Source organism: Ursus americanus, chromosome 2, assembly GCF_024610735.1.
Source record: "Ursus americanus isolate L20-20 chromosome 2, mUrsAme1.1.p, whole genome shotgun sequence".
Classification (NCBI taxonomy): Eukaryota; Metazoa; Chordata; class Mammalia; order Carnivora; family Ursidae; genus Ursus; species Ursus americanus.
This window is the reverse complement of record NC_142128.1, coordinates 65,531,067-65,558,467: the sequence shown is the minus strand read 5'-3', so window position 1 is coordinate 65,558,467 and position 27,401 is coordinate 65,531,067. Positions and strand designations below refer to the sequence as shown.

The window sequence follows — 27,401 nt, the reverse complement described above, 5'->3', positions numbered from 1 at the left end:
CGATCATGAGAAGCCTGCCGTTTTCATCACTCGTGGAGATGAGGGCATCCCCTCTGTGCTGGGTGCCAGGGAGCAAAGGGAGACTCGAGGCCAGGTTGCAGGAGGCAGAAATGCATGAAGCTCAGCGGGCAGCCCAGGCTGTCAGCTCTGGGGGCCCACAGAGCAGGGGTGCCGGGGCGAACCGGGGGCCAGAAGAGACCCTCCCCACAACAGCACCCTCCCTGTACTCCTCCTAGTGTCTGGGGTGAAGGGTGAAGGGAGTGCCCCCTCCCTGCTCACAAAGAGTTGGGAACAGGCAAGGGTCATGATCAGTGATCTCCCCAGCAGATCAGCCTGGAAACAAGAAAAGAGAAAATAACGAACTAGTTCTACCAGCAGAGGCCTTCTGATAAAGGATTTAATCAAAGATGGGCCAAAAGGAGAAGCAGAGAGCCATGGGGGTCAGAAGCAAGACCTTCTGGGAAAAGACGTAGCTAAGAGCTCTCCTGGGGACTTCCCTCTTTTCCTTAACGTGCTGGAAACTCGGGTCTTCTTGCCACATACCTCTGCCACCTCTCCAGTTCTGGCTGCCACAACAACTTTACAAAATCTGAAAAATTTTCTTTTATAAGCTCTCTTTTCCAGAACCTTCTTTTGTTTTCTTTTTTTAAGTAGGCTCCATGCCCAATGTGGTGCTTGAAATCACAACTCTGAGATCAAGAGTAGTATGTATCAAGAGCCAGGCTTCCCCAGAACCTTTTTGCTACCCAGTGTCCTTCACCCACATCAGCCTTTCAGGGTGGTTCCAGAAAACACAAGGCATCCTTCCTTTGTCAGAGTCTGGTTATTAGGTAGGGTGTACCAACAAGATCTTGACAGAGCCCTAGACATTCCATTCACTGACTCGCTCATGGGGGAACAGGCCCTCAGCCTGCCTGCTGTGGGCTCCTCTGTGGGAAAAGTCACCTCCCAGACACCTCTCTTTGGGGACAACCACAGGACCTCTCTTCCAGAAACTGCAGAGTCAAGATCTCTGCCCGAGGGCCGGAGGGGGGGTTGTTGTGCCGAATTACCCAAATACCTTGGCTGTGGGCTTTGGTTCAGGTGGTTTAGTTGGCGCCTGTGAAGGACCTGGCCGTTTTGCCATTCCTGTGTTGGGAGACGGCACTGCGCCCAGCTGGTGAGGGGAGGGGCTCGGGTTCCACCCCAGGTCCCATCTCTACAGTTCCCTGTATACGGCACAGGACCCTGGAAATGCTCAAAGCAGACGCCCCTCGAGAGGGACACAAATACGTATATAATAGTTTATGAGTAAACTATTTATTTATTTATTATTTTAAAGATTTTATTTTTAAGTCATCTTTCCACTCAACGTGGTGCTCGAACTCACAACCCCGAGATCAGGCGTCCCATGACTCTACGGGCAGAGCCAGCCAGGCGCCCCCTGAGTAAACAGTTTCCAATTGCTTGTGCGTAAACCAGTAGTGGTTACACTTTGTCTGGCGTGTGCTGTGTGCTCCCTCACGGTTTCCCAAGTTCTGACAGCCGCGCTGTGATGGAGGGGTTGCTACCTGAGAAGACTGGGGCACCAGAAGCATCTCGCCTGCAAGCCCCTAGCTAACGACAGAGCTTCCGCAGTCCGCAGCCCCCTCCCCCCTCCTACCAGAGGCTTCCCCGAGGCTGCCCAGTGCAGGGAGGGCCAGGAGGGGGCTCTGTGTTCCAAGGCCCTGGGCCCCTCCACTGACCTCACCCCTCTGCTACTGCAGCCTGGCCCAGTCGTTATGGGCCCTCTTCACGTCTTCCCTGGCCATCTCCCTGGTGTTTGCCGTCATCCCCTTATGCCGGGACGTGAAGGTGCTGGCCTCTGTCATGGCGCTGGCGGGCCTAGCCATGGGCTGCATCGACACCGTGGCCAACATGCAGCTGGTGAGGATCTATCAGAAGGACTCGGCCGTCTTCCTCCAGGTGAGCCCACACGTGGGCAGGGGGCTGGGCCGCGGGGAGCTCCCTGGCCTCAGGCCCCCTCTCCCTTCCCTAGTTTAGGCCTGGTGGTGATGCCCAAAGAGCCCCAGAGATTCAGTTCAGTGTGGTCGCTTCCAGCTGGGCCACACTGGATCACGATCTTTGGACTTGGGTCTCCTCATCTCTAGAATGGGTCACGCTCCCTGTGTGCGGGGTGGTCACGGGAATCTAGGCGCCCCGGAGAAGAGGTTCTCTGTGAACCGGAGAGTGCCATGATGGCATGATGGGAGGGCTTGCTGTTTTCTCGGCTCCTTCCTCCTCTCTGTGTTCTCTTTCTGTCAGCCCTCCTCTTTATCAAGCCCCCTCCTCTTTGGGGTGTTAGCTGGTAGATGTTATCATGGGGACAACCCCCAGTTGTGGTTAAGATTTGGGAAAGAAGGAAGTGGGAGGGAGGGGAATGGCCACTGTCACCCAAGTTATCCCAGGCCAGAAGATGGTTGAGAGGAACTTCTCTCCTCGCCTCTCCTGCTTCCCTATTGCTCCCCACTCTTGGGGCCAGGAGGGGCTCCCCAGATGGGACACGATGTGGGGATGGGGTAGGAAGCCTGAGCCATCCTCCCCCCATCCATACCACTTCTCTTTGCTCCCTAGGTTCTCCATTTCTTCGTGGGCTTTGGTGCTCTGCTGAGCCCCCTAATTGCCGACCCCTTCCTGTCTGAGGCCAACTGCTTGCCTGCCAATGGGACAGCCAACAGCACCTCCGGCAGCCACCTATTCCACGCGTCCAGGGTCCTGGGCCAGCACCATGCTGAGGCGTGGCGTTGGTCCAACCAGTCGCTCTCCAGGCTGCCTCCACAGGATGGAGGAGGGACCCGCGTGTCATACGCCTTCTGGATCATGGCCCTGATCAATGTGAGTGCCACAAGGGCAGGGCTGGGTGGGGCCAAGTGGACCGCCACACCTGCCAGCCCATACCAGCTCCCAGTGCAGCGTCTTCTGGTTCTCGGCAATGTGCTGGCTGACGTGCGCCCCGGGGAAGGCAAGGGGATGGGAAAACTGAATGTGAAGGGGTCACAGGAGATCATCTTGAAGGTCCTCGATTGTGACAATCCATGCTTGTGATCTCAAGGGAGATAGAGCCATGAGCGGGTTTAGCACAATGGAATCAGGGTCAACTTTCATGCCATTTGAGGCTCCACAGGAAACCGGCTCTTTTCCTCCAAGGCCAGACGAAGTAGATCCTGGGACAGAGCCCTGCAGGACATGTCAGGCTGTTCCCCCGGGTCCTTAATCGCCGGTGGGATTCTCCTGTGCCCTGCTGTGAGGTGGGCTCCTGCGGAGGCCAGGGGATGGACAGGAGAACCTCTGAGGGATCCTGCCTACACCGAGGCTGTGACGGAGCAGAGCAGAGAGACCACTCACTGTGACTGGGCCAGTGACTGAGGCCGCTCTGTACCCCAGCTGTCGTCCTCCCCTAGCAGCCTGACTCTGTCTCTGGCTAGAAACCTCTAGTGCTCTGCAATTCAAGACAGGTCCCCCCCCTCCCACACACACACACACCAGTAGCCCAGGCTGGGGCCACAGGCCCAGGTGGGGAGACACCCCTGCCCTCTCTGCAGCTTGGGAAGCGCTGCCAGGAACACCAGCAGCAGCCCTGGTTTCCTGGCTTGGGCCCAGCCTGGGCTGGGGGTGCAGAGTATTCGAGGGGGCATTTGCTGGGCTGTGGGTGGGAGGCACTGGATGGCTTGTCATGACTTAGGGCGTCAGTTGGCTCCGAGCAGACTTGTCACCCCTCCAGAGGGAGGCAGGCTGGGTTCAGGCACCCAGCTGCCATGGGGCCTCAAGACAATGCGGTGCATATGGCACTGAAAGGGGCCTTGGGATTATCCAGTCCCACGGAGAGGCAGAGCAGGGGTGACATGCGTCCCTGGCTCAAGGGCCTGATAAGTGGCTAGCAAGACGCTGACTCCCCACACCAGCCTCCTTCCTGCTGCCCCCCAGTCAATGCTCTTTCTCCTTTCTTCTCCTTTGTAACTTTCCTTGTACGAGAATCTTCCCTTGGGGCTCTCAAAAACCCACGCCCCTCTCTTGCTCTCTCTGTTTGCTGCTGCTGCCGATCATTGCTTTGGGAACAGTCCAGCTTTGGGCCTGTGGCTGCCAAGGGGGAACCTGCGAGGGGCAGGAGCACTGTCCGTACAATGTCGAAGCTGAGACTCCGGGACCAGGAAGCTGGAAGGTCCAGTTGAAGTGGAGGTCTGTTTTCTCTTGCCCCACGAGGTGCAGACTGGAGGCACTTTGTTTGCTGCAGGATGTCCGGACTTTTTATATTGGTTTGTTTCTGAAGATAAACAGTACACCACAGAAGAGGATGGGGCCGTGCATGCTTGTGGGTGTGTACACACACACACACACACACCCGCACAGCCCACCCCGCACGCTCTGAGGAGCTTGCCTTCTCCGAATGGGCTTTTTATAAAGGCAGGGTGCACTCTAACTGGCCACAGCAGCCAATCCCCTGTGAAGTCCTTCCCACCGCTCTCCTCCCTGGAAAGCCCCACCTGCAGTGACCAGGCTCTTTCCAGCTGTTTCCCCTTGGCCTTCACTCAGGCTTTCTGCCACTGCAGACCTCTGTGTGAGGGTTTCCTGTTCCCCCCATCAGACTGGAGGGAGGGCTTGTCTCCCCCATCAGACCTGGACTCCTGAGGTCAGGGGTCATCTCCTCCCACTCGGGCCTGATGTGCAGTGCTCTCTGGGCATGTCTGACCTGGACTCATCTTCTAGTGGGGAGGGAGGCTCCCAGGTGCCTGCAGGGAGGTGTCAGCACGGAGCCGGTGTTCCGGGGGGCCCCGGGGAAGATGCCCCAGTACACCAGCCTGCCTCCAGGGACGGGGGGGGGCCCTCAGAGCCGCACGGGCCCTGCTGCCTCCCACGGCCACAGCAGCTTTGCCCGTCAGGACAGAGGGGCCCGGGGGCCTCTGGGGAGTTTCCGCAGCTCCCCGGGCTTCCTCTCTTTCCTGAGCGAAAGGAACTGGGATGAAGTTGCGGCAGGAAGGGCAGAGGTCGGACTGGATGAAGAGCTTCCTGGCAGCAAGGGTGGTTAGATGCAGGCAGGGCACCTGAGGGAGGTGGCGGCGGCTTCTCCAGGCAACCGCGGAGGCCGGAGACGTTGCTCATTGCTCTGGGGGGTTCCCGAAACTGAGTGGCTTAGTGTAGGTAGCAGTGCATGGAACGCTGGGCTGGTGTGTGCGCATGTGGCTGGAAGAACACCTCTTCCAATCAACAGCAGCGCGAGTCTCGGCTTTCCAGTTTGCACACGAGGCCCTTGAGGAAAGGCTCTGCACCTGCTCAGGTGTGACATCACCCAGGCAAGCCCCGAGGGGACACCGGCCCCAGACAGAGTCAGGGTGCCCGGGCTCCTGTCCAGTCTGCCCAACGCCAGCCGTGTGACCGGGCACTAACGCTCTCTGGGCCTGGAGCTTGGGGCCTTGTAGCAGGTTATGACTGAGTGATAACTTGGAGCCTCAGTCGCCCCATCTGGAAAATGGGGATAATAAACAAAAGCAAACTGTCTTTGTAAAGTGTCACGTGATCCATCAGCACCAAGGAGTGTGGGGGCATTGTTCAGGATAAGGATCTTAGAAACGAGTTTATCTCTGGCACTTCTCCTGTACCAGAGGCCTGGTGGGAGTCCAAGTTTTGCATGTGACAAGGAGCTGTCTTCAGGAAAACGGATGTGGTTAAGGTTGGGCCACAATTAAACCAGTCTGCCCCGGGTCAATACACCTGGCGGCATTAGCCAGGGACAGCACGTAAGTGGACACCCTTGGAAAAAAGCTGTCTTCCGTCAGGATGTGCGGACACATGCCGTTGGACGATGTGGAGGTGTCTACAGTGGGCCAGGCATGGGAAGGGGCCAGCCTGATGGGAACAGGGCTCTCCTGACCGTCTGCCCACCCCCCAGCTCCCGGTGCCCATGGCCGTGCTGTTTCTACTGTCCAAAGAGCGGCTGCTGGCCTGCTGCCCTCAGAGGAGGCCGCTGCTCCTGTCTGCAGATGAGCTCGCCCTGGAGACGCAGCCTCCTGAGAAGGAAGATGCCTCCTCCCTGCCCCCAAAGTTTCAGCCACACCCAGGTGGGGGCTCTGATGAACTTTCCCGCCCACAGCCCCACACCGAGGCTTCTCTGGTGACCCCTTCCCCCAGGGGGTGAACGTAGATCCCAGGTAACGGTGGCTGGAAACGAGCCGTGGGCACTGGTGGTCTCGCGAGGCAAGAGCTGGAGCGACCCAGCCAAAAGCGTGGGGAAGGCAGGCTTGTGGCTCCAGCCTCCGTTCTGCCTGAGCCGGCCCGTGTGACCTGGGCCAAGTTACTGGATCTGTCTGAGTCTTGCATCCACCAGGACTGAGATGGACGGGGGCTGTCCCTAACAGATGGTTGGAAGCTAGTAGAAGGTGGGAGGCAGGATGGGGTCCCCATTCTGCCAGGCCCTCTACCTGCCAGCCGCTTCCCCTGGGCCTGCAGAGGGGAAGGAGCCGAAGCTGAGACTCACCCCTGTCCTTTGTGTCACCCAGGCCACGAGGACCTGTTCAGCTGCTGCCAGAGGAGGAACTTCAAAGGGGCCCCTTCTTCCTTCTTCGCCATCCACGTCACTGCGGCCCTGGTCCTGTTCATGACCGACGGGATGACGGTGAGCCTGCCCCCCTCCCCTGAGACTCCAGCTGGGGGTAGCAAGAGAAAGAGCCAAGCATCAAGGTTTCCTAGAGGCCTCACCTCTAGTACAGTCGATTCAAACAGTTACACTAAATAAAAGTCCTGGGGGAGACTGTCTGCAGAGTTGTTCGTAGCCCCTTGGTACTATGGTCTTCTGTCCCAGCCCATTGTCTTTATTTTCCTTAACTCTGTGGCTAGAAGCTTCTCTGGTTTGTTACCAAGGCTGGACTACCCATATTTTTTTTAAAAGGGCAGAGCCCAGGGGCACCTGGGTGGCTCCGTCAGTTAAGCATCTGCCTTCCGCTCAGGTCATGATCCCGGGGTCCTGGGATCGAGTCCCATGTCGGGCTCCCTGCTCAGTGGGGAGCCTGCTTCTCCCTCTCCCTCTGTCCCTCCCCCCACCCTGCTTGTGCTCACACACTCTGTCTCAAATAAATAAATAAATCTTTTTAAAAAATAAATAAATAAAGGGGCAGGGCCCTGTTCCTCCAGGTAGAGGTCATGCCATGTAAACTCGAGGGCACACTGCTTCCTGGAACACATTCCAAACCCTGGCTTCTCGAGCCACGTTGTAAACAGGCTATAGGCAGGACCTGAGCCCAGCTCTGTATTCTGCTAGTGACCTCTGTTACCCTAGTGTCTCTTCCCAGAAGTCTCTTAGGAGTAGATCAGGATCCTTTCGAATGGCTGATTGATTAACCGATTGCCGTATCAGGGACTCTCCAAAGAGAAGTCCCTAAGAAACAGATGACCCAGTGCTAGCCCTGGTTGACTTCCAACTCAGTGTGGCCTTGGGCAGCTCACTTCTCTCTGCCCCCTCATCTGTAACATGAGACAGCTGTGGTACCTTCCTTCAACAGTAACCCTTCTGTGGAATCCTCATAAGTGAGACATGTGGTGGAAGTCTGCCGTGGTTGAGGGGTGGGGAGCAGTGCCCGTACGCCCACACCTCTCGGGACCCCCTGTGGAGACCGGAGACACCCCCCCCCCGCCCCCCGCCACGGCATCCCGAGGCCTGCAGCTCTGGGCAGGTGCAGTCTCTACGCTGTGGCTCCGTGGGTCCTACCTCAGCTCGGGCCTGCATGTGGCATGTGATCCTGGCTCCAAACCCCCCTTTCACTGAGCCTCTAGGAGCAGTACCAGTCCTTCCTCAGCCCTCAGCACCCCTGCCCCCAACCTGGGTTTCCTTTGCCGAGGGTCCAGCGGCGCTGCGGCGTGCTCAGCAAGGCCCGTGTCTCTGCAGGGGGAGTACTCAGCCTTCGTGTACAGCTATGCAGTGGAGAAGCCGCTCTCCGTGGGGCACAAGGTGGCTGGTTACCTCCCCAGCCTCTTCTGGGGCTTCATCACCCTGGGTCGGCTCATCTCCATTCCCATCTCCTCCAAAGTGAAGCCAGCCACCATGGTTTTCATCAACGTGGTAAGTGGCCTCCTTTCACTTCTTGGAGACACAGGAGGACCATTCCCTTCTGGCCTGACCGCTGCCCCAGGACATTTGCTCCAGACTGGACTCTGCCAACAGGGAGGGAAGGTAGTAGGGGGAGGAGAACAGAAGCGAGAGATGCTGGTGAGGAAGGGACGGATATCCAGAAGGTGAAGCCTATCTGTGTGACCTTGGAAAAGTCCCTTTCCCTCTCTGGGCCTCTGATTTTGTACCCATCAAAGAAAGGGGCTGTAGGAGGTGGTCACTGCTGAGTGGAGCAGATCCCAGTGCACGGCCTGCCAAGATACAGGCGAAACAGGTGCTGGCCTTGGTCCTCCTGTGTCACCTTGATGCCCAGCTGGTCAGAGCCCCATGGCCAGCAGAGGCCAAGGATCCCCTGGCCTTCAGAACCACCATCTCAGGGCTAGAGCCTCAGAACCTGCATCTTGAAACTTTCCCAGATGACTCTTAGTAGCCATTCTAGAATGTACGATGGCATTCAGGGAACCGGTCTGCCTGCAAGGCTCAAGCAGTAGGGTCAGACCTTCGACCTGATGTGTGTCCATGTCACCATCTACGACAAAGGGTCTAGATTACAGACTCCTGTAAGGTCCTCTAGCCCAGCCTCCCTCCCTCCAGGGCTCCAGTCATCTCTCTAACCTCCCCTCCAGGGAGTCCACAGTCTGCTTAAATACCTGCTGTGACCGGGAGCTCGCTCCCTTACCAGGGAGCCCAGTCCACTGTCAAAAAGTACTTCCTTGGGTTGAGTTTCCAGCAGAAAGAGGGTCAGGAAATACTGCTGCGGCTACAGAGATCGGAGACCATGAGCTTCAAGAAAGGCTCTTATACTTGGCCTTGTGCTGGTCGATGACCTCTAAGAAAGAAATTTCTATTCACCATAGATGGGAGGTAGTGTCGGTAGAAACCAAACTCAAGAGGGAGAGGAAGACGGGAAGTGGAGGTGTGACTACTGCAAATATTTCTGAGCTGGAGAGAGTCCTGTCTGACAGGAGCCTGTGTGAGGCAGAGGAGAAAGGGAGGAAGCCTGTGAGGAGGGGTCCGGGCGGATCATTGTCAGAGAGGACGGCCCTGCGGCCCTGCGATGGGAATGGGGATGGAGAGCAGTGGAGAAGGGAGAGTTAAGCTCAGTGCGGAGGAGGCTGAGGAGGTGCCCCAGGGAAGGAGCAAGACTCCACAAGTCCTGGCTGGAGAAGAGTCGGGGTACCCGTGCTGCTGGTGGCCAGCCTCTGCGGGATGCAAGGTCAGCGGCTTAGACAGAGGACGGTGGGGGAAGGAGAGCGGCCGAAGCACCCACTTGACGTAGGCACTGAGGACAAAAATGCATCTGGACTGCTGGTTTTTAAAAGGAAAGTCAGATTCCTGGGCCCAGCCCAGACTTCATGAACCAGGGTGACGAGGGGAGGGAACGTAGCCATCTTTATATTTAACCTACACCCCAGGGGCTTCATGTCCTCAAGCAAACTTGGGAAAACACTATCCTAGAGCAAATGACGTCCAAACACATTAGGCGTGCTTCTGGAAAATACAGATTTCCGGGCCCCTCCGCCAGAGAGTCTGATGCAGGGTGCGGAGAGGAGCCTTGCCATCGGGATCGTTTTCAGGGCTTTGCAGCTGCCTTCGGTGGGCACCCCGTCAGGATTACCGTCCGACAGCCCTGAGCGAGTTCCCTGGCGCTGCACCTGCCCAGTGACTGTCACACAGTCCCTGCGACTTCTCCGGAGCAGTCCTCTCGTGTTTGAAGGAACGGTCACCCTGCTCTCTGTTCTCCTGGGTCTCCACAACCACTTCCTGGTGAATGGATATGCACCTCGCGCAGGGCCTGTGGGGAGCTGCAGGGGACTGTCTCCCTCGGGAGCTTCCAGCCAGCTGGGGAAGAAGATGGGCAGGGGAGGGGTAGAGCAGGCCCGGCCCCGAGGGTCAGGAGGGTCAGGATGCGGCTGGCCGGCAGGTGGGAAGCAGGCCGAGTGGAAGGAGAACTGCTTGGTGGAGTTGCTAGTTCGCCCTGGGCATGCGCAGGTGTTTTCCAAACTCCCCCAAGTCTGGAGAGTTTCAGGGTGACTCTTCAAGGCTTGCCTAGAAATGTCTGGTTTGAAAATGGGGTGGCCAGGCGGCAGGAGGGGAGCGAGGGCAGCAGCTTCAAAACACTGGTTCCGCGCCAGGCATGTAAGTTGGGAGCTGACTCTCCAGAAGGTGCCGCGAGGGGCCAAGGTGGGGGAGTGTTCCAGACAGAGGACGCTGCTGGTTGAAAGGCCCAAGGGGGAGCTAGCTGGGTGGGAGCATGGTGGGCAGGGCCGGCGACAGGGAGCAGAGGGAACGGGTTGGCGCAGCAGACATGGGGTAGATCCTGCAAGGTCTTGTAAGCCAGCTTTGGGGTTTTATTCACAGTGGGAGAAAGGCAGGCCTTTAGAAGTTGGTAAGCAGAGAATGGACATGTTCTGCTTTGTGTTTCAAAAGCGCACTCCCCTGTCCTGTGTGAGAGTCGACCTGGGAAGGGCAAGAGTCAAGCAGGGAGCCGGTGAGGAGCCCCTCTCGCAGTCCCGGCATGAGAGGCGGCGGCTGGATGAGGGTGTCAGGATGGGTTTGGAGAGGTACACGTTTTTTGGGTGGAGTTGATAGGACTTGCCCTTGGCCTGAAGGTAGGCGGGGAGGGAATAAGGAACCGAGGACTACCTTGGTTACAGGGCCTGTCCGCTGGGTGGATGGGGATGGCATTCACTGACATGGAGGGGGGGAAGAGTCGGTTTGGGGGAGCAAAGGCCAAGTTTGGACCACGCTGTCAGTCAGCCAGTCACCTATCAAAGGGGCGGAATTACGTGCAAGCCTGGCGCTCTGGACACAGGTCAGGGATGGATTTAAGAGGCTGGGCGTAGAGATATTTGAAACCGTGGCTCTGGACCGACAGGGAATGCAGACAAAGAAGAGCCAGGAGCGTCTGGGGCCGCGCCAGCTTTTAAAGATTGAGCAGAGGAGGAAGAAAGAGCAGTGAGGCTGTGGGGCCATTTTCTGTGCCAGAGAAATACATTATATTTGGAACCTTAAATATGTCTACTGCTTTCGCGTTTTTACTGCATGAGAGAAGTCTTGCGCTTTGCTTCTCCGTTGTGAAGAGCGGGTGTCTCCTTCAGCCGCCATTTGCAGTGGACCCCCTCTAGGGTGGCAACTCTTCGCAGGCAAGGCCTCTGAGTCTCGGGCTCAGACGGAGAGACCTTGCAGCAGAAATTGAGGGGCTGGTAAAGAAAGGTAAAGAGTTGGGGGCTCATGGGTTGCAATCGCTGGCTTCGTTCCTCCAGCTGGAGCAGGTCCCTGGGATTTGCCTGGGAGGGTGACCGTCCCTTCCCACCGCACAGGCTCAGTTCATCTGTCAGTGGGCCGGGGCGGGGGGAGGGGGGTGGGTCTGGATGTGGTTTCTTTCACACCTTCTAGCTCTCTGCTCTAGAATTTTATCTTTTTTTTTTTTTTTTTTTTTTAAGAAACAGAGGTATTCACCCAGGAGATTTTTACCTGAAAGCCCTGGTTTTCTGTGGAAGACCCTTATGTCTGGAGACATTAAGGAAAGCTCAGAACACGCAGATACTAGGACTGATCATTGTGTAAAGAGTCCCAGTTCAAGAGGCCCTGCGTGGCTATCATTTCTGCAGCGCTCTCCAGGGTAGCTCTGGTAACCCATTTTGCAGACTAGGGGGCTAGAATTAGAGAGACCGAGGACTTCAAAGCCCCAGACTTGGTACTTACACCTGGGTCTTCTGCCTCCAGACCCCAGCTGCCTGAGTTTCTTCCCAGCAGCATTTTGCATCAAAATTACTCAATGTTGGGGCGCCTGGGTAGCGCAGTCGTTAAGCGTCTGCCTTTGGCTCAGGGCGTGATCCTGGCGTTCCGGGATCGAGTCCCACATCAGGCTCCTGGGCTGGGAGCCTGCTTCTTCCTCTCCCTCTCCCCTGCTGTGTTCCCTCTCTCGCTGGCTGTCTCTCTGTCACATAAATAAATAAAATCTTAAAAAAAAAAAACAACTCTCAATTTAAAAAAAAAATTACTCAATGTTGACATAAAAGCATTTTAAAGGAATTTAGAAAAAGAGTGACTTAACAAAAATATGCCCATGTGACAGAGACCCTTTCTGAACCAGAAAGATCTCTGGTGTCTGAGCTCATCCCAGGGGCCTTAACCACAGGCTGGAATCTGCTCACGGGAGTCTGAGCTGAAGCTGGGGGAGCCAGACTGCCACAGCCAGCAACCCTCTCCCTGGGAGGTCTCCCTGGATGCCCAGAGATTGGGGACCCCGCCACTTACCCCCACTACCACCCCCAGCCCTGCCAGCCTCTCCTGTTACCCCTGGCCTTTCTCTGTGAACTCATGGCTTTTAAGGCAAGAAAAGCAGTGGAGAGCGGAGAGCTGATGGCTTGGCTGGAATTACCTGTGCTCACAGATGAGACCTTGGGGACAGGCAGTACTGCCTCGCCAAGCGCTTCTTAAGTGTGGATGGCAGGCCATCTGCCTAGCTGTCTGGGTGGCTCCTTCCCCCCATCCCTCCACCGCATCCCGCCCCCCCCCCCCCCCCCCCCCGCCCCATCCGCTGTCTTCCGTTCCCAGAGCCTCCTCGGCGGAGACCAGGCCGGGGGAAGGTGCAGTTCCCAGGTAGTCCACAGGGAGGCGTCCTGGTCACACAGCGGCGCTCTAGGTTCAGCGCGGACCTTTCCAAGTTGGGAGCCTGAGGCCCAGTTTTCCCCTTTGCTGACACCCTCCATCTCTGCTGTCACAGGTCGGCGTGGTGATGACGTTCCTGGTGCTTCTCGTTTTCTCCTACAACGTCGCCTTCCTGTTCGTGGGGACAGCCAGCCTGGGCCTGTTCCTCAGCAGCACCTTCCCCAGCATGCTAGCCTACACGGAGGACATTCTGCAGTACAAAGGTGGGTGTGCAGGGGCGCAGAGCCACCACCCCCCCCCGCGGCTGGGTGACACATCCTCCCCCTCCAGCTCCATCGCTGCCCTGCCCCCTCCAGAAATGCCCACTCCCCTCCTGACTCTGGGGCCAACTGCTTGGCCGGGGTGGGGGGGGCCTGTTCTGACCCATGTGGCTTTCCCCCATCAGCTGTACACCTGTGTCATGTGATTTCAGGCCCCCGAGAAGCAGTAAGCTCCTCTTTCCTGTTTTCTTTTTCCCGTGGTAATGTCTCCTGACCCACAGCTGGCATTTGGTGTAACGTGGGTGTGCTGGAAATTCCAAGTCCAAAGACCAGCAAAGTGGCCCAGGAAAAGTGATGGCCTAGGAAAGGGGTGATCACTTACCAGTAATAGTACCTCCTCGCTTCGCTGTGCTTGTGGAGGTTTTTGGAAGCCCAGAGGATTAGAACAGTGCCTCCACCCTCGATTTGGGTTGTGAGGATGGGGTTCTTTGATGTCAGAAACCTCAAATTCTCTCCAGTAATCTCCCTCCCGTTTCTGTAGCCTCCCAACGGCATATAGTAAAGATCTTTTTTTAAAATGAGTTAATTAAAAATAATTATACTTTGAACATTTAACATTACCCTTAGAAGTCACTACAGTGCCGTAGGGTGTCCGAAAACCAGCGTTGCAAAGGAGTGATTTCTTTAGGGGAGTAGTGGGGGAAATGGGTGTAGGAGGCATGGGGGTGGCCCGAGCCATTAGAGCTAAAACCAACTCAGCTACCCACAGTAACAAGAGATGGGAGGCCTGGATCCTTGAAATCTAAGGATGATCACCAAACCCCGAGTGAGTAAGGGAAGCAGTGAAGTAACTTTGGTATCCCATGTCACACGGAAGATCCCAGAGTTCTAAGTGGTCAACTAGTGTCACAGTATAGGAGCTCCTGGCTGACTCCGCCCATACAGCATGCGATGCCTGACCTCAGGGTCGTGAGTTCAAGCCCCACCTTGGGCGTAGAGCCTACTTAAAAAGAAATTAACAAATCAACTAAGCTAAATGTTAGAGTATAATAACAATAATAACACTCATTGGTATTGGTTGATTCTGCCTGCAAATGATCGCTCAAATCCATCCTCGTCTCCTCTCTCACCATCCCTGCCTTAGGTCAGGCCTTTCCTATCACGGGCCTGCTTGGAAAGCTTCATGGTGCCCAGCCTTTCCCAGTTTCTATCACCTCCATCTCTGCTTTGGCAGGTCTTGGCCTGTCCCCTTCCCATTTGCCTCCCTCCGTGGTTCTCAGTGCTGCTCCCACATTAGAATCACCTGGAGTGGGGCGCCTGGGTGGCTTGGTCAGTGAAGCAGCTGCCTTCAGCTCAGGTCATGATCCTGGGGTCCTGGGATGGAGCCCCACATTGGACTCCTTGCTCAGTGGGGAGCCTGCCGCTTCCCCTGCTTGTGCTTGCTCTCTCCCTCCCTCCCTCTCTCTGTGTCAAATAAATAAATAAAATCTTGGAAAAAAAAAAAAAAAGAATTACCTGGAGCGCTTGTAACAAACCCCAAGGCCTGAGCTTTCTTTCCACAACGTCCGATAGAACAGGTCCGGAACTACTGGGGGTTCTGAAGTGCAGCCCAGGTAGGACCACTTGGGAGGCCGTCCCCCGCACTGCTGCAGAGGGGTTCCTGTGAAACACAGAGCCGGTCACAGCCTGCATGACTTCCTGTGGGGCTCTTTTCCTTTCTCGCGCCTCCTCTCACCCCGCTGCCACTGGGCCTGCATGCTAGCCATGGTGAATGACCTGCTATTCTCTGCCCAGAGTGCCCACTCTCCTCTGTCCCTCTCTCTCCACCCCTTCTGGAAGCTTCTCTGAAGCCCCTTGAAAAGCTGTACCTTTCTCAAGGCTTCTGTACCTATGTTATCTGTGTCCTCTCCTCGATGACGTGCTCCCGACGTGCGGGCACCACAATGTCGGTCCTGCCTGCACACTTTCTGGCTTTGTGACCTTGTACAATTCCCTTTTCTTCCCCTTTCTGAACCTGTTTTCTCATCTACAAAATGGGCGTGCACGCACCTACCTGTGGGATTGTTTGTGCATTAGGGGAGATGTACACTTGACTTAGGGGCTTAACTGCCTCACAGGTGCTCTCTGTATGTTAACTCTGGTCATCTGAGTACTCTCAGCGTTCAGCTCGGTACCTGCTGCGCAGAAAGTACTGGAAGGTTTTTGAATGAATGAGCGGCATAGACATGGATGCTACTGGAATTCAGAGAAGGGAGTGACCAATGCTGAATCCACACATAGCTTCACAGAGTTGATGGGACGGGGAGCTGGCCCCTGATTTGGAAAGGCAGGAGGAAGGAAAAGCATTCCAGGGAAGGGTGGGGCGGGGGCCGTGAACAAAGTAACAGCAAAGGCAGAGAGAGAGAAATGTAAGCCAGTCCAAAAGATCTTGAACCCATTGTCAACAATGATGATCCCTGTTTTTTCAAAAAACACTAAGCATCTACCGTATGTTGGCCACTGAACTAAAATTCAAGGCTCGGTCCTGCATCGTGGGCTTGTAGACAGACCGTGGGGGGCGTGGGAGAAGGGTGGAGGGGCCCAGGGAAACGCAGGTTTAGGGCCTGGGGGAGGTTCCTAGAGGAGGTCTGAAGGAGGAACTTAGAAGATGAGAGGAGCTTGGCAGATGTGGGGGGACGGGGGGCACGCTCAGGAGGCGGTGAACGCATGCGTCGGAACCTGGCCTGGCGCAGGACTGCGCAGGGGCGGGAAGCGGGTGGTTTCTCCTGGCTGGAGGGCCTGGAGGGTAGATTGTGAGCAGGGGCGAGAGGCGTCTGAGCCCTCCGCAGGGACGGGTTATAAAGGGCCCTGCAAACCACGTGACAGCCTGGGGTCTTTATCCTGCAGGCAGCGTTGAAGTGGTGAAACAGACAACTGGCGGGGTTTCGCGGGTTCACGGTGTGCCCACACAAGGCTAAGCACTGCCCTGTACTGCATCGGACTTCCCATGGGGCAACCCTATGGAGAGGGTGTTTGTGCCCGTTTTACAGAAGGAAACCGAGGCCTAGAGAAGGGGGGAACGGGCCTCAGGTCACACGGCTAGTAGCTGACTCTGCTGGGCCCAGGACCCGAGTCTGACTCAGAAGCTTGGACTCAGAAGGTCTGTGCCATGTTGCCGGAGCAGGCAGAGCTGTGGCTGGTCAGTGCAGCACAGGGGCAGTGAGGACATGGGTCTGCCCGGAGCAGAGGGCTGGCCAGAGCAGGTCAGGAAAGCTTTCTGGAAAGGCAGGTGGCAGCCAGATTGGGAAGGATCCTTCCTAATGCCAGGCTGAGCAAGTTGGAATCTACCCTGAAGACAACCCTGAGTACTGAAGGTTCTAGAACAGTGAAAACATAGTGACAGCAGGACCTAAGCATTCCCAAAGCAAAGTTAAGGACTAGAGTCTGAGAAATCGGAGGAATTCGAAGTAGTCCTTTTATGCCATCATACCATTTTCCGAAGTCTTCCCAGAAATAATGGGGGTTATACCAACTGACTTGGTTCTCCTTAACTTGCTTTTACTAACCCAAATCCTTCTCTTTGGGGTCAGGCTGTGCGACCACGGTGCTGGTGACGGGGGCAGGAATTGGCGAGATGGTCCTTCAGATGCTGGTTGGTTCGGTATGTGGGGAAACTCTAGGGGAAGGGGCCAGCATTTGGGGAGCTCCCCTCCGAGCAGGCGGGAAGATGCAGCCAGCCACCTTCTGAACCCATGCTGTCCCTTCCCTGAGGGTCCCGCCCAGCAAGCAGGGCCCCCACGATCTATTACCTGTTTCTGCTTCTGAGCCAGCTTTGAAAGCTGAGCTTCCGAATGTGGGACTTGGAGATGTGAAGGGATGTATGGTACAGTCCAACGCAAACACAAGGCCTGTCTGGGAGCGGGGCCAGCAGGGCCCCGTGGGAATGTCCGTTAGCTCCCAGCGCCTGGGATGGGATTGAGGGGGGACGGGAGTTTGTTTCCCACCCCTTCTCAACCGACCATCCCCATCCCACCTCTCCTAGCCTTTGGCCACCCTCCACGGGGCCCAGCTCCTGCCCCGATCAAGGGCCAGCCCTCCGACTTCTCTTCAGATAGACCCATGTGTCATCTGTTCACCAGGAGAAAAAAATACATCTGCTTTTTGTTGAAGGCTCTAAGGCGTGCATGTCATTCCCCTTTTTACAAAGGAGGATATTGAAAGTCGGGTAAATTAGCAGCTTGCCCTCGGTCAGTCCTCCTTCTAATAAGTGACAGGACGTTCAAACCCAGGTCTCTCAGTCTCCCACATGCCCCTAATCACAACCCTCCTTCCCTCTTCTGGTGCCCTGCCCGGAGGGAGAAGGGCTGCGTCGCAATGACGTGATGTCTGGGGTTTGCTTCGGTGTAATCTAGTGCGGGGAAGAAGTCGGGGGGTGGAGGTAGGGGTGGGGTAACAGAGGAAATTGGTGCTGAATGTTAAAGTCAGGTGATGGGTCCATGGGAGTTCCATAACCACCTTGGCCTGTGCTTTCCATTTCCCACGATAAAAGGATATGTATAAAATCTTTTGCAAAGTTCTGATTAGGCCTTGTGGGTTCAGAGTTTTAAGGAAGATATGGAGATTTCCAGAAGGTTCCAGACAAGAGCTAGCAGGGACGGCCGGGGTCATGGGGTGCAACCCCTGCCTCAAAGCAGGATTTCTGCCTCCTCCAGAAACAGCCTTGAAGCAAAGCCAAGACGGCCCTTCTACCCGCGGTCCTGCCCAGCGGTGTGCCGGGCGGGCCGCCACCTGACGGAGGAGCGGGCCACGGGTTGGAGGAAGCTGCTCCCTGCAGTACGCCTTCATGTGCGGTTCTGATGGTCTGTGTCTGTCTTCCCCTCTGGCAGGTATTCCAGGCTCAGGGCAGCTACAGTTTCCTGGTCTGCGGCGTGATCTTTGGTTGCTTGGCTTTCACCTTCTATATCTTGCTCCTGTTTTTCCACAGGATGCACCCTGGACTCTCATCAGGTAAGGAAAGAATCCGTGTCTACACAAGAGCGGGGGAGGCTGTGGGAGATGCTGGCCATCTTAGCACGCCACAAAGGCTATTCTGTTCCAAGTACAATGCAAGGAAATGTTTATCTTTCTACAGCTTCCTTTTCCCCTCTTCCTGCTCTGCCACGCGATTGTCTGCACTGGACTCTTAGCACAGGAGGGAATGGGACGGGCTGACTCATGGTTTCTCCATTAGGAGAGGGGCATGGAGTGTGAACTTGGCTTCCTGCGTCCCACCATGCCATGGGACCACGAGCCAAGAATCTCTTTCCAGCCCGTGTGGGGCCCTGAAAGGCAGAGTCTGCCTCCTTGGCTGGAACGCGGCCCAGAAGCCTAATTGGCCATCTCTTTGCAGTTTAGGATTTTGACTCTAGTCCAGAGTTCTTTTTCAAAAAGAGGTCCTTTGGGCCAAGTGGCAAAGGAAAGCTCCTTCAGGGCAAAGATGCCTCCTAAGAATAGTCTCTTTCCTGGAGACCCCAGGCAAGGGGAGTCCCAAAGCTATTTTCATACCCCTGAGCCTCCCTGCCTCCCTGCCCTTCTGCCCAGAGATCTCAAAGCCCCAGCAAGCGTATCAGCTCTTCATGGAGCCACTTCTTAAGAGAAGGTGCCCAGGCAGAGCCCTCATACTCTCCGTGAGAGCAAAACAATCACCAAAACAAGGGGAAGGGACAGCTATCCGTGGTCCTCTCGCTCAGGCGGCCGCTCAGTTTAAAGGCCCAGAAGAACAATGGGGCCCTGAGTCCGCACTACCTGTAGCCTTGCTCCCTGAGGTGGCAGGTACATAGCCTAGCACTCAGCACGGAGCCTTCATTTAGGTTCGAGAAATGTTTGAATATGCGATGAGTAACACCTAATGAGCTCCCTATTCATGGGAGACAAAAAGAAACCTCTATTCCTCAAGCCCTAGACACTAGTCTTAACAAACTCCCTCCACTGGTTTGCCAGAACTAGTAAGTCTGACTTTGGACTTGGCTCCCTGCGGAGCCATAGAATGGTAGAGAAACAAAAGCCTGGGGAAGCTCTCAGAAGGAACTGATGCAGCCCATCAGAGCTGCTAGAACACGCTCCCTGTTTTTTCTTTCGTAGTTCCTACCCAGGACAAAGCCCTAGGAATGGAGAGTTCAGAGTGCTACCAGAGGTAAAGCTGGGTGAAGGGGGCCGGCGAAGACTGCCAGGCTCTTGGAAACCAGCACAGACCGAAGTGTGCGAGACAGTTGGGGGAGGCATGGAGGCCATCTCTCCACGCCTTGGCTCGGGTCTTCTCCACTAATCCTTGGTTGGGTATAAGAGATTAAATTGACTTCTGGTACCTGGATCCTCCTGGGGCAAATCATTAGAAGTTTACCAGATGGATATTCAAGTCCCCTTCCCCTTCCCTGGTTTGGACCTTTGGTCAGAGCTGTCCAGGATACCCAGATAGGAAGGAAGAAGACAGCCGTAAGCTTCACTCCATCGGCCACCTCTTGCATGGACCACACCCTGCCTGGGTTTGAAGATCACATTTAGTTGAAGTTTGGAAGAATAAGTTGAAATTGTAAAGTTCAATGATCATTGCTAGATGTAGATATATTTTAAATTGGTCAAAAACAAACCCCAAGTTATTCCCTGGCATGCTCAAAGAATGTATGTGCTTTTTACTTTTTGAGAGTCCGAAGTCCCTCAAATTCCGGGTGCTGATATCAGTAATTCATGTAACATCTCAAACATCGTAGGGAAAGTGACTCTTGCTATCTTTGGGACACTAATTCGGTGGTAAGCTGGGCTAGCTCAGACTCGCTTCCAAAAGCCGATTGTTAAAATTTCATTCCGAGAGCTGGTTGTTAAACACAGCCATTATTCAAAATGAAATTATAGAAACTTACAATTAATTACATTAAAAACAAAGGTCATAACCACTCAAAACTCATCACTTCCTTGAAGTTTTTTCACGTGTATTGTGTCTGTGTAGTGGAAAGTGTGCTTCTGAGCACCTCTTTCCAGCAGCACTTTCAGTGATCATGTGTTTGGCGGCTGGAGATGGGCCATGTGGGAATATTCACCCCACAGAAACTAGCAAAGGCTCTCCATCCTGGCTTTTCTTCTGCTCCCCCTCCCCACCCCCGCCAGAGCCCATCGTTAAACATCCATCAGCCGACCACTGCTAAGAGGCAATGCCAACTGGCCCGAAGTTTCTGGGAGAACGGGATGAAGAGTCTGTTTTTCTTTTTTTCTTTTTTGTTTTTTTTGAAGAGTCTGTTTTTCTTGACTGACATTGCGCATATAAAAGGTGTAGAAACAGCACTAAGAATTTCTCGAAACTAATTTAAACTTGTCATCTTTTATAGAGGAAAAAAAGCTCTTTATACCATGTCAAGTTGTTTCCTTTAACAAAAAGCTGGGGTGCCGAGCACACACGGGGCAACACACTGAGGAGGAAGCGCTCCTGCCCAGAGAGCATCCCCTGGTGACCCAGAGAGAATCCCAAGCCGGCCACTTGGAAAGGGTTAAGAGCACTGAGGCTCCGTAAGGAGTGAAATGGCTATTACCTGCAGATTCTCTGTGTAGGTACAAATGTACCTGTATGAACAGGGAAGGTGGATCGAGGTTCTCAGCAGCAGGTGTAAGCGGTGTGCCCCACACAGACCGGTGTCTGGACCGGTGTCTCCCAGATCTGTGGCACTGGTCCCGTCTGCCAGCACCCTGTGTGCTGATGGGACTCAGGGGGGAGTGAGCCCGGTGGTGGCCTCCCCCTCTAGCCTCGTGGCCCCGGGCGGAGAGATTACAGATGCTCTTCCAGCCTGGCTTTTCTTCTTTTTTTTTTAGATTTAAGTGACATTTCTAAAAGCACGTACCCTACCTCAAAGGACTTCTGAAAGAATTAAGTGACTTTGTTCGAAGCAACGATTGAATGCCCGACAGAAACTGCTTAATCAATGTTGACAATTTTTATTTTTAAAACCTCATTAGCGGCTTCAAAATTGTTCATATGTTTGGTACATATTTATTGTAAGTCAAACAATCCAAATTCTTTTTTGAAAGCTGATGGTCTGAGGTGTCGTTTTAACTAGATCTGTAAATACTTACAAGCATTTGATGGCTGCCAGACTTAAATGTGAGTGACTGACCTGGACAAAAAAGAAAGTTGTATTTTTCTTGTGGTTTTTCAAAAACAAAACAAAACAAAAACCCCTTTTTATACAGATTTAGAAAGAAGAATCATTGACTTTATCTAAGGTGTCATGATTAATTTAAGAATATAGAAAACAAGATTGAAACAAATCTAAGTGTATCTTTCCTGAAATAAAATATTTTAAATTTAATACGTGTTATCCATTATGGACAATGGATTCTTTTATATGAAGCTCAGAAACAAATGACCAAATATTTCCCAAAGAACGGTCTCTCTCAAACTATAGGTTCCCATGGCTGAATTATTTTAGAAGAAACAAAACTCTCAGGACTGAGAATCACTGCTCCCTCTTAAATATAATCAGAATAAGGGAAGGCAGATAGGTTTTTCTACCACACTTCAAAATCAGTTACAGAGCAAGTAGGCTTTTTACCTGATCGTCCTCCTTTAAAGAGGTTTGACATTTCAGAGTGCAGCCCGATCACCCTGTGCCCAGGTGTCCCTCTGCTACTCGGAGGTGGGAATCTGATCCATCCGGACACCAGATTCACTAAAGGAAGACAGAGTGAACTGGAGGTCTTTCAGTCCTTCATTCGTTTTAGAAAGACTGATGGAGTACCCGCTGTGTTCAAGGCACTGCTTGTGTAGAGAGAGAGCAGAGCGCGAGCCAGAAGTCCCTGCCTCCTGGAGATTACGCTGCAGCAGAACAGATGGACAGCAAGAACATGCCGCGGGATGAAGGAAGATCAAGCTGGAGGAAGGGGGTTGGAGGAGGGACTGCCAAGTGATGCTCTTGCAAAGCCTTCCTGAGGAAGTGCCGTTTGCTCCGGAACCTAGACACAGTGCGAGAGCCGCAACTCCGAGTACCTAGTAGCTGAACGGAGCCTGTCGTTGGGGCTCGGGCGGGGGACAGGGCAAGCACAGGGGCAGGGGTGCAGGGGCAGGGGCGTTGGCCTGCATGGGCTGAAGTGCAGTGTGGACGGTGGGACAGAGGAAGGAAATAGGTGGGAGTGGCAGCTAGGGGCCGGATCAGACAAGCCACGGCAGGAGCCCGGATTCTGTGGTTTTTATGTGAGCTCAGTGGGAGTTGCGAACAGGCAGGGCACATGGTCTCATTTACGCTTTTTTTTTTTTTTTAAGATTTTTTAAATTTGTGTGTCAGAGGAGGGGTGGGAAGAGAGAGCAGTAGGCCAGAGGGAGAAGCAGGCTTTCCGCTGAGCAGGGAGCCCCACTCAACTCGGGACTCATCCCAGGACCCTGAGATCATGCATGACCTGAGCCGAAGGCAGACGCTTCACCGACTGAGCCACCCAGGCATCCCTCACTTACACTTTTTGTTGTGTGGAGGAACTGTGGGACAGGAGTGAGACCAGGACACCAGCAAGGGCACGACGGCCCAGACTATGTAAGACAGGATGATGGACAACATTGGTAGCGTCAGAAGTAGTGAATGTGACTGGGTTCAAGCTATATTTCCAAAGTCAGAATTTGCTGATGGATGGGGCGTGGGTGTGAGGAAGAGGGGAATCTAGGATGACCCCAAGGCACGTGACTTGAGTTCCTGGCCCTATGACAAGGCCATCGGCCACTGGAAGATGAAGGGGGTGGTGCTCAACAGCTCTGTTTCGGGCATGTTCATTTTTTGATGCCATCTTGGATATCAAGAAGGCTGGTAAATTTCAAAGTTGAGAGCTTCAAAGTCAAGCCCAAAGGTATCAATTTCGTGGTCACATACACATAGCACTTACAGCCCTGGGACTGAAGAAGACCGCCGAGAGAGAGAGAGAACGTAGAGGCTGGAAGGCTGAGCCCTGGGGTTAACACCTCGAGGTTTGAAGAAAGAATATGATCCAGCAGGGCGAGAGAAGCCAGGGAAGGAGGAGGAAGTTCAGGAGGGACCGTGGTTTCCTAGAAGGCATCGTGAAGAGTATCTCGAGGAGGAAGTAACCAACGCCACCAGGAGTTCCGATGAGGGCTGACCATCAACCGCAGGACTGGGCAACGTGGACGGTGGCCTGGACGAGAGCGGGGTTTCTGGCAACGATGATGATGACATATTCAAAGCGCATGGGAACCCTAACATCAATCGTGATGCTCCAGCAACCACCTTGACACCACTGCTTTCCATCGGGTAGAAATGATCTTTCCAGTTTCATTTTTCATGACATGCCGTCCTTGGGTTATCCTAAGGGAAGTCACCTTCATGGACTCCAGTTACGGGGCGTTATCACAAGTATTGTGCTTTCTAGTGACAGTCAGTGTGAAAGCTTCCAAAAGTTAATGATGCTCTCCTACCTGGTAACGTGAGCCCTGGGAAATTACCCAATGTTGGGCTAGTCTTTTGTCATTCGATGCATCTAAAAAACCCAAAGTGACTGCAAAATGGACCTTATGCCTCTCAGGAGGATGTGTCCACAGAAAGGTTAGAGAATGGTGGATCAAACAAGCTTTTTTACTGAAGGATTTCTTAGAGCTTTCCATATTCTAATAATGCATTTTGAATCTCCAAGAGGTGGTGCCACCATTTCCCAAACTTATTCGACCTCATGGGACTGCTGTTATAGGTAATATTGTGACCACAGTGGCTTAGGATCCAGCAGTCGTCAGAAGTGGTTCCTACCCAACCACCTGAACACGGCTTACCCACCACCTGAAGGGACTCTTCACTGCGGCCCCCAAAGAACCCTCTGTGACACTATCCTGTCATCCACACCTAGGGACAGGAGACAGACCTCTGTGATGTAATGTGTGCCACTTACTAACCCCGCTTTCCCCATGGATATTGGATCAACTCAGTTCTGAAAGAGCCTCATTTCATTTACTTCATGAACTCAAGTCTTCAGTTTCTTATGCTGAAAACTACACGAAGAGACAATGCCTTGAGCAGAAATAAGCAAAACATGCTTCTCGCAAGGGCTAGAATGAATCGGATTAAATTTTTTAAAATTAAAAAGTGGAATTCAGAAGTAAAATAAAAAGATTTCACATGGAGAGTAACTTTTCTAGCCCATCGAGTTCTCTTAATTCCTTTTTATATCCATGATCATTTTACAGTCTCCCCTTTCCACCACCTATATCCCAGCTCAGGCTTTAACTATTTTAATGTAGATGTGCATCAGATAGTTGAGACCAGGTTTTAATGATAACCACGGGGACCGAACTTTTAACTTACACTTATGTATTTAGCATGGATGAACACAGAATCCACAGAGACCACCTCAATGGATGTGAGAGGAATGATCAATTCAGAAAGTCATTTTGTTAAAAATATTTATTTAAAAAAATACAATTGTTGTCCATATCTAGTTGCACATATACCTATTAACATATCTATATAGTTTTGGACTTCAGTTAATCTGCTACAGTGCTTTCCTAAAGCTAGCTTGCCATTATACAAAGCAAATTCCTCTGTCAGTTCCTGCATAAAAATAGGTTTTTTTTACACATCATCTTTCTAAAAAGGCGCACATCACCATTACAGAATTTAACAAAATTTTTGCATAAAACTTGAAGTGATAGAAAAACCGATCACCTGATTGGTTATCAGAGCAACGCCTTGCTACGTCTGGAGATGCACTGAGTATCAGCTACACTCTTCTCTTTTAAAAGCAGCATATCATAAATCCCTCAAAGTGCTAGCATGTCGTCCTCACCTACCTACGCTCTGTGTGAAGGTTCTTTGCTGCATTCGAACAGAGTTCGAGACTCTGGCTACGGTCAATCCTAATCAGCCTTAAAACATCACCCCTCTGTTTCCCGACAGACTAGGTCAGACTGCTGAGCTAGGAGACACGGCTGCTTCTCTCCAGCTGCACCAACAATCAGTATGATTTTAATAAATGGTAGCGGTTACCATCATATTAACTGCGGTGTTGGGGAAGAAGAAAAAAAGCGATTTTAATACTTTGAAAGTCTCCCTAACATAAATTTCACGGACGTTAAGACAAGGTAGTAGTGACGCGTTACCCTCATTCATTGCTTTGGGTAGGTGTGCGCCTGCATTACACAGAAGCGTTCCACGGACACAGAAGGGGTGGATACTAGATACTGTGAGAGATCGATTTCAACAAGGGGGAAAATAAACAACGAAGGAACGGTCTTCTCAGTCAAGTTGATCTAGGCTGGAGAAAAGCACCCTTGACAAGTTCTTTTTCCCGCATCTCCTAAACTAAGACGCGGATGTAAAAGAATTCTCCTCTCCGGTGTTAATGCCACAGCAGCCATATGCTTTTCTTCCGCATCAGACACGGGGTGGATGGAAATCAAATGTTGACTATTTAATAACATTCAACTTCCGTGTGATAACCACACCTGAAGATCCAGTAGAGCTCACAGAAAATTACTGGTTTATTCTTCAAAATGCAAAGTTGTACACTTCTTTTTGTTTTTAAGCCAACTTGATTATCTGTCCGATAAAGGGTAGAATTCTAAAAAACTAATTTTGTCAAAAATTGTATTCACCTCAAACCAAAGCTACCAGTAGCAGAATGACTGGACTGAGTGTTTCACATTTAATCTTCCCTACCCACAGAGGTCAGTGAAACTACATGAAGGCAAAAGTGCAGAAGCCGATATGACTGTGATTAGGAAAATCAAATGGCCAGACCGAATCAATAGGCCGCGAGTGATCAAAAAACTTAATTGTATTAATTTCTATCTTTACATATATGCATATTAGTTAATTTCACTAATCGTGAACAGGGAAGTTCGTAAGACATTGCTACTTCTCACATAAGCACTGAATGTAATGTACATATAAAGGCCTTGGTAATACTGCCCTCAAAAACAGAAAATATGAAATGTCTTAGAAGGGACTATGTCCCCCGCCTAACGGACAATAAGCAACGACGAGTGAACAGGAAAGTGGATAGTTTACAAAGCTGAGTGTACCCCATCAACTGCAGATCATTTAAAAAGTCATACATTTTTACAAAGCACAGTATTAAAAGCTTGTAAATGATTTTAAAACTTCCTAGCTGAAAGATCATACCTTCCAGAGCCTGAAAGAATAGCTCATTTGGTAATCTATTTGTCTCTTCTCCAAAGAGTCTTAATTCCAGAAAACATAAATGAGAAACATTACTTCTCTGACCCTCAGTATCCTTAGGTCAAAATTAAACAAAATCTTTAAGTGCTTCCAGTTATTAATAACAAAACAGTGCTAATAATGGTGCCCCAAAAAGTGCCAAGTGATTTAATACCAGTACGTGGCATTCCCACCCCTGAACTCTACTCTAGGCTTATCTGAATGATTCTACTGGCTAGAACTCTGGCCCAGCCACAGGCCACGCCCACCCTTGTCCAGAAGGTCCCAGGCCTGTCCTAGCAGGGCTCATGATCCCTGGAGGGACAAGAGTCAGAATGGGCCCTTATGAGATGGGAAACAAGGCAAAGCTGAAAAGAACATTCAGCCCAAGATACTCTGAGGTTTCTGCTAATGCTTTTTAGGTACAGTTTAGAAGGATAAACTAGGCTACGGTGCCCGAACTCCCACCATTTCATCAATTCACGGTCAAATCTGTACTTTAGAAATACTATTCTTAGTATAAACCCCTGAGAAACTTGAGACGACCCCACCAGAATGAGGATTCTACACAAAAGTGGAAGTGTAGAAATGTTAGGAAAGGGCAGTGATGCACACGCCAGGAGAACGGGTCAACTTGGCTTCGTTCAGCACATGGCACGTGCAGCCTTCTAGTTCTAAAATGGTGGCAACAATTAGCCTTTAAAGTCTATGATTCTAGGGATTTAAAAATAAATGTGCAGGGCATTCATTTTTTAAAAGTGGCAACTGCAAAGTGCGGCCAATTTTTTTTTTTTTTAAGATTTATATAAAATAGCCTAGGAGCCATCCTAAAGGAAGAAAACTGTATGTTCCCTCTGAAAGATTTACTTACACGCACACGCACACACTCAGAACAGCAGCATACCCACACGTACACAGGTACTCAGCCGATACACCAGAAAGACTTGGAAGGAAATGCTCTCGTCTCCCAATTACATCTTTAAAAATAAAATTTTAAACCTCATAAAACTTTCTGATGAGAACTAAAAACACCTAGAGTTCAAGAGGGTTACTATGTTTGATTGTATCCCTCGAGAGTTTTGTTAGGGGGTTCACTTAAAACGATGTTAACAACAGCTCGAATGTCTTGGTTTCTCTGGAAAGCCTGAAAGCCAACACCTTCCCTCTCACACAAGCCACTCCGGGGCGCCCCGTGTAGATGACAAATGGCAGCATTCCAGCGACTGCCACCTTCTGGCAGGCCATCAATCTATCGCAAGTTGG

The 27,401-nt window shown here is 52.4% G+C and overlaps 1 protein-coding gene across 2 annotated transcripts in view; it reads left to right on the top strand.

The window, feature by feature from the left end:
• SLC60A1 (solute carrier family 60 member 1) overlaps window positions 1-21,302 on the top strand; it is a 30,081-nt gene extending 8,779 nt beyond the window's left edge. Inside the window, exons 2-10 of one of the 2 annotated variants that reach the window (XM_087856623.1) lie at window positions 1,746-1,944; window positions 2,593-2,853; window positions 5,903-6,071; window positions 6,510-6,625; window positions 7,892-8,065; window positions 12,846-12,993; window positions 16,560-16,630; window positions 17,856-17,976; window positions 20,806-21,302. In XM_087856623.1, coding sequence (XP_087712749.1) covers window positions 1,746-1,944; window positions 2,593-2,853; window positions 5,903-6,071; window positions 6,510-6,625; window positions 7,892-8,065; window positions 12,846-12,993; window positions 16,560-16,630; window positions 17,856-17,976; window positions 20,806-20,855 — 1,309 coding nt within the window. In that variant the 3' untranslated portion in view covers window positions 20,856-21,302. Of the gene's footprint in view, window positions 1-1,745; window positions 1,945-2,592; window positions 2,854-5,902; window positions 6,072-6,509; window positions 6,626-7,891; window positions 8,066-12,845; window positions 12,994-16,559; window positions 16,631-17,855; window positions 17,977-19,089 lie in introns of both variants that reach the window. The other variant, XM_045787525.2, reaches the window with a different exon arrangement.
• The last annotated feature ends 6,099 nt before the right edge of the window (window positions 21,303-27,401 follow it).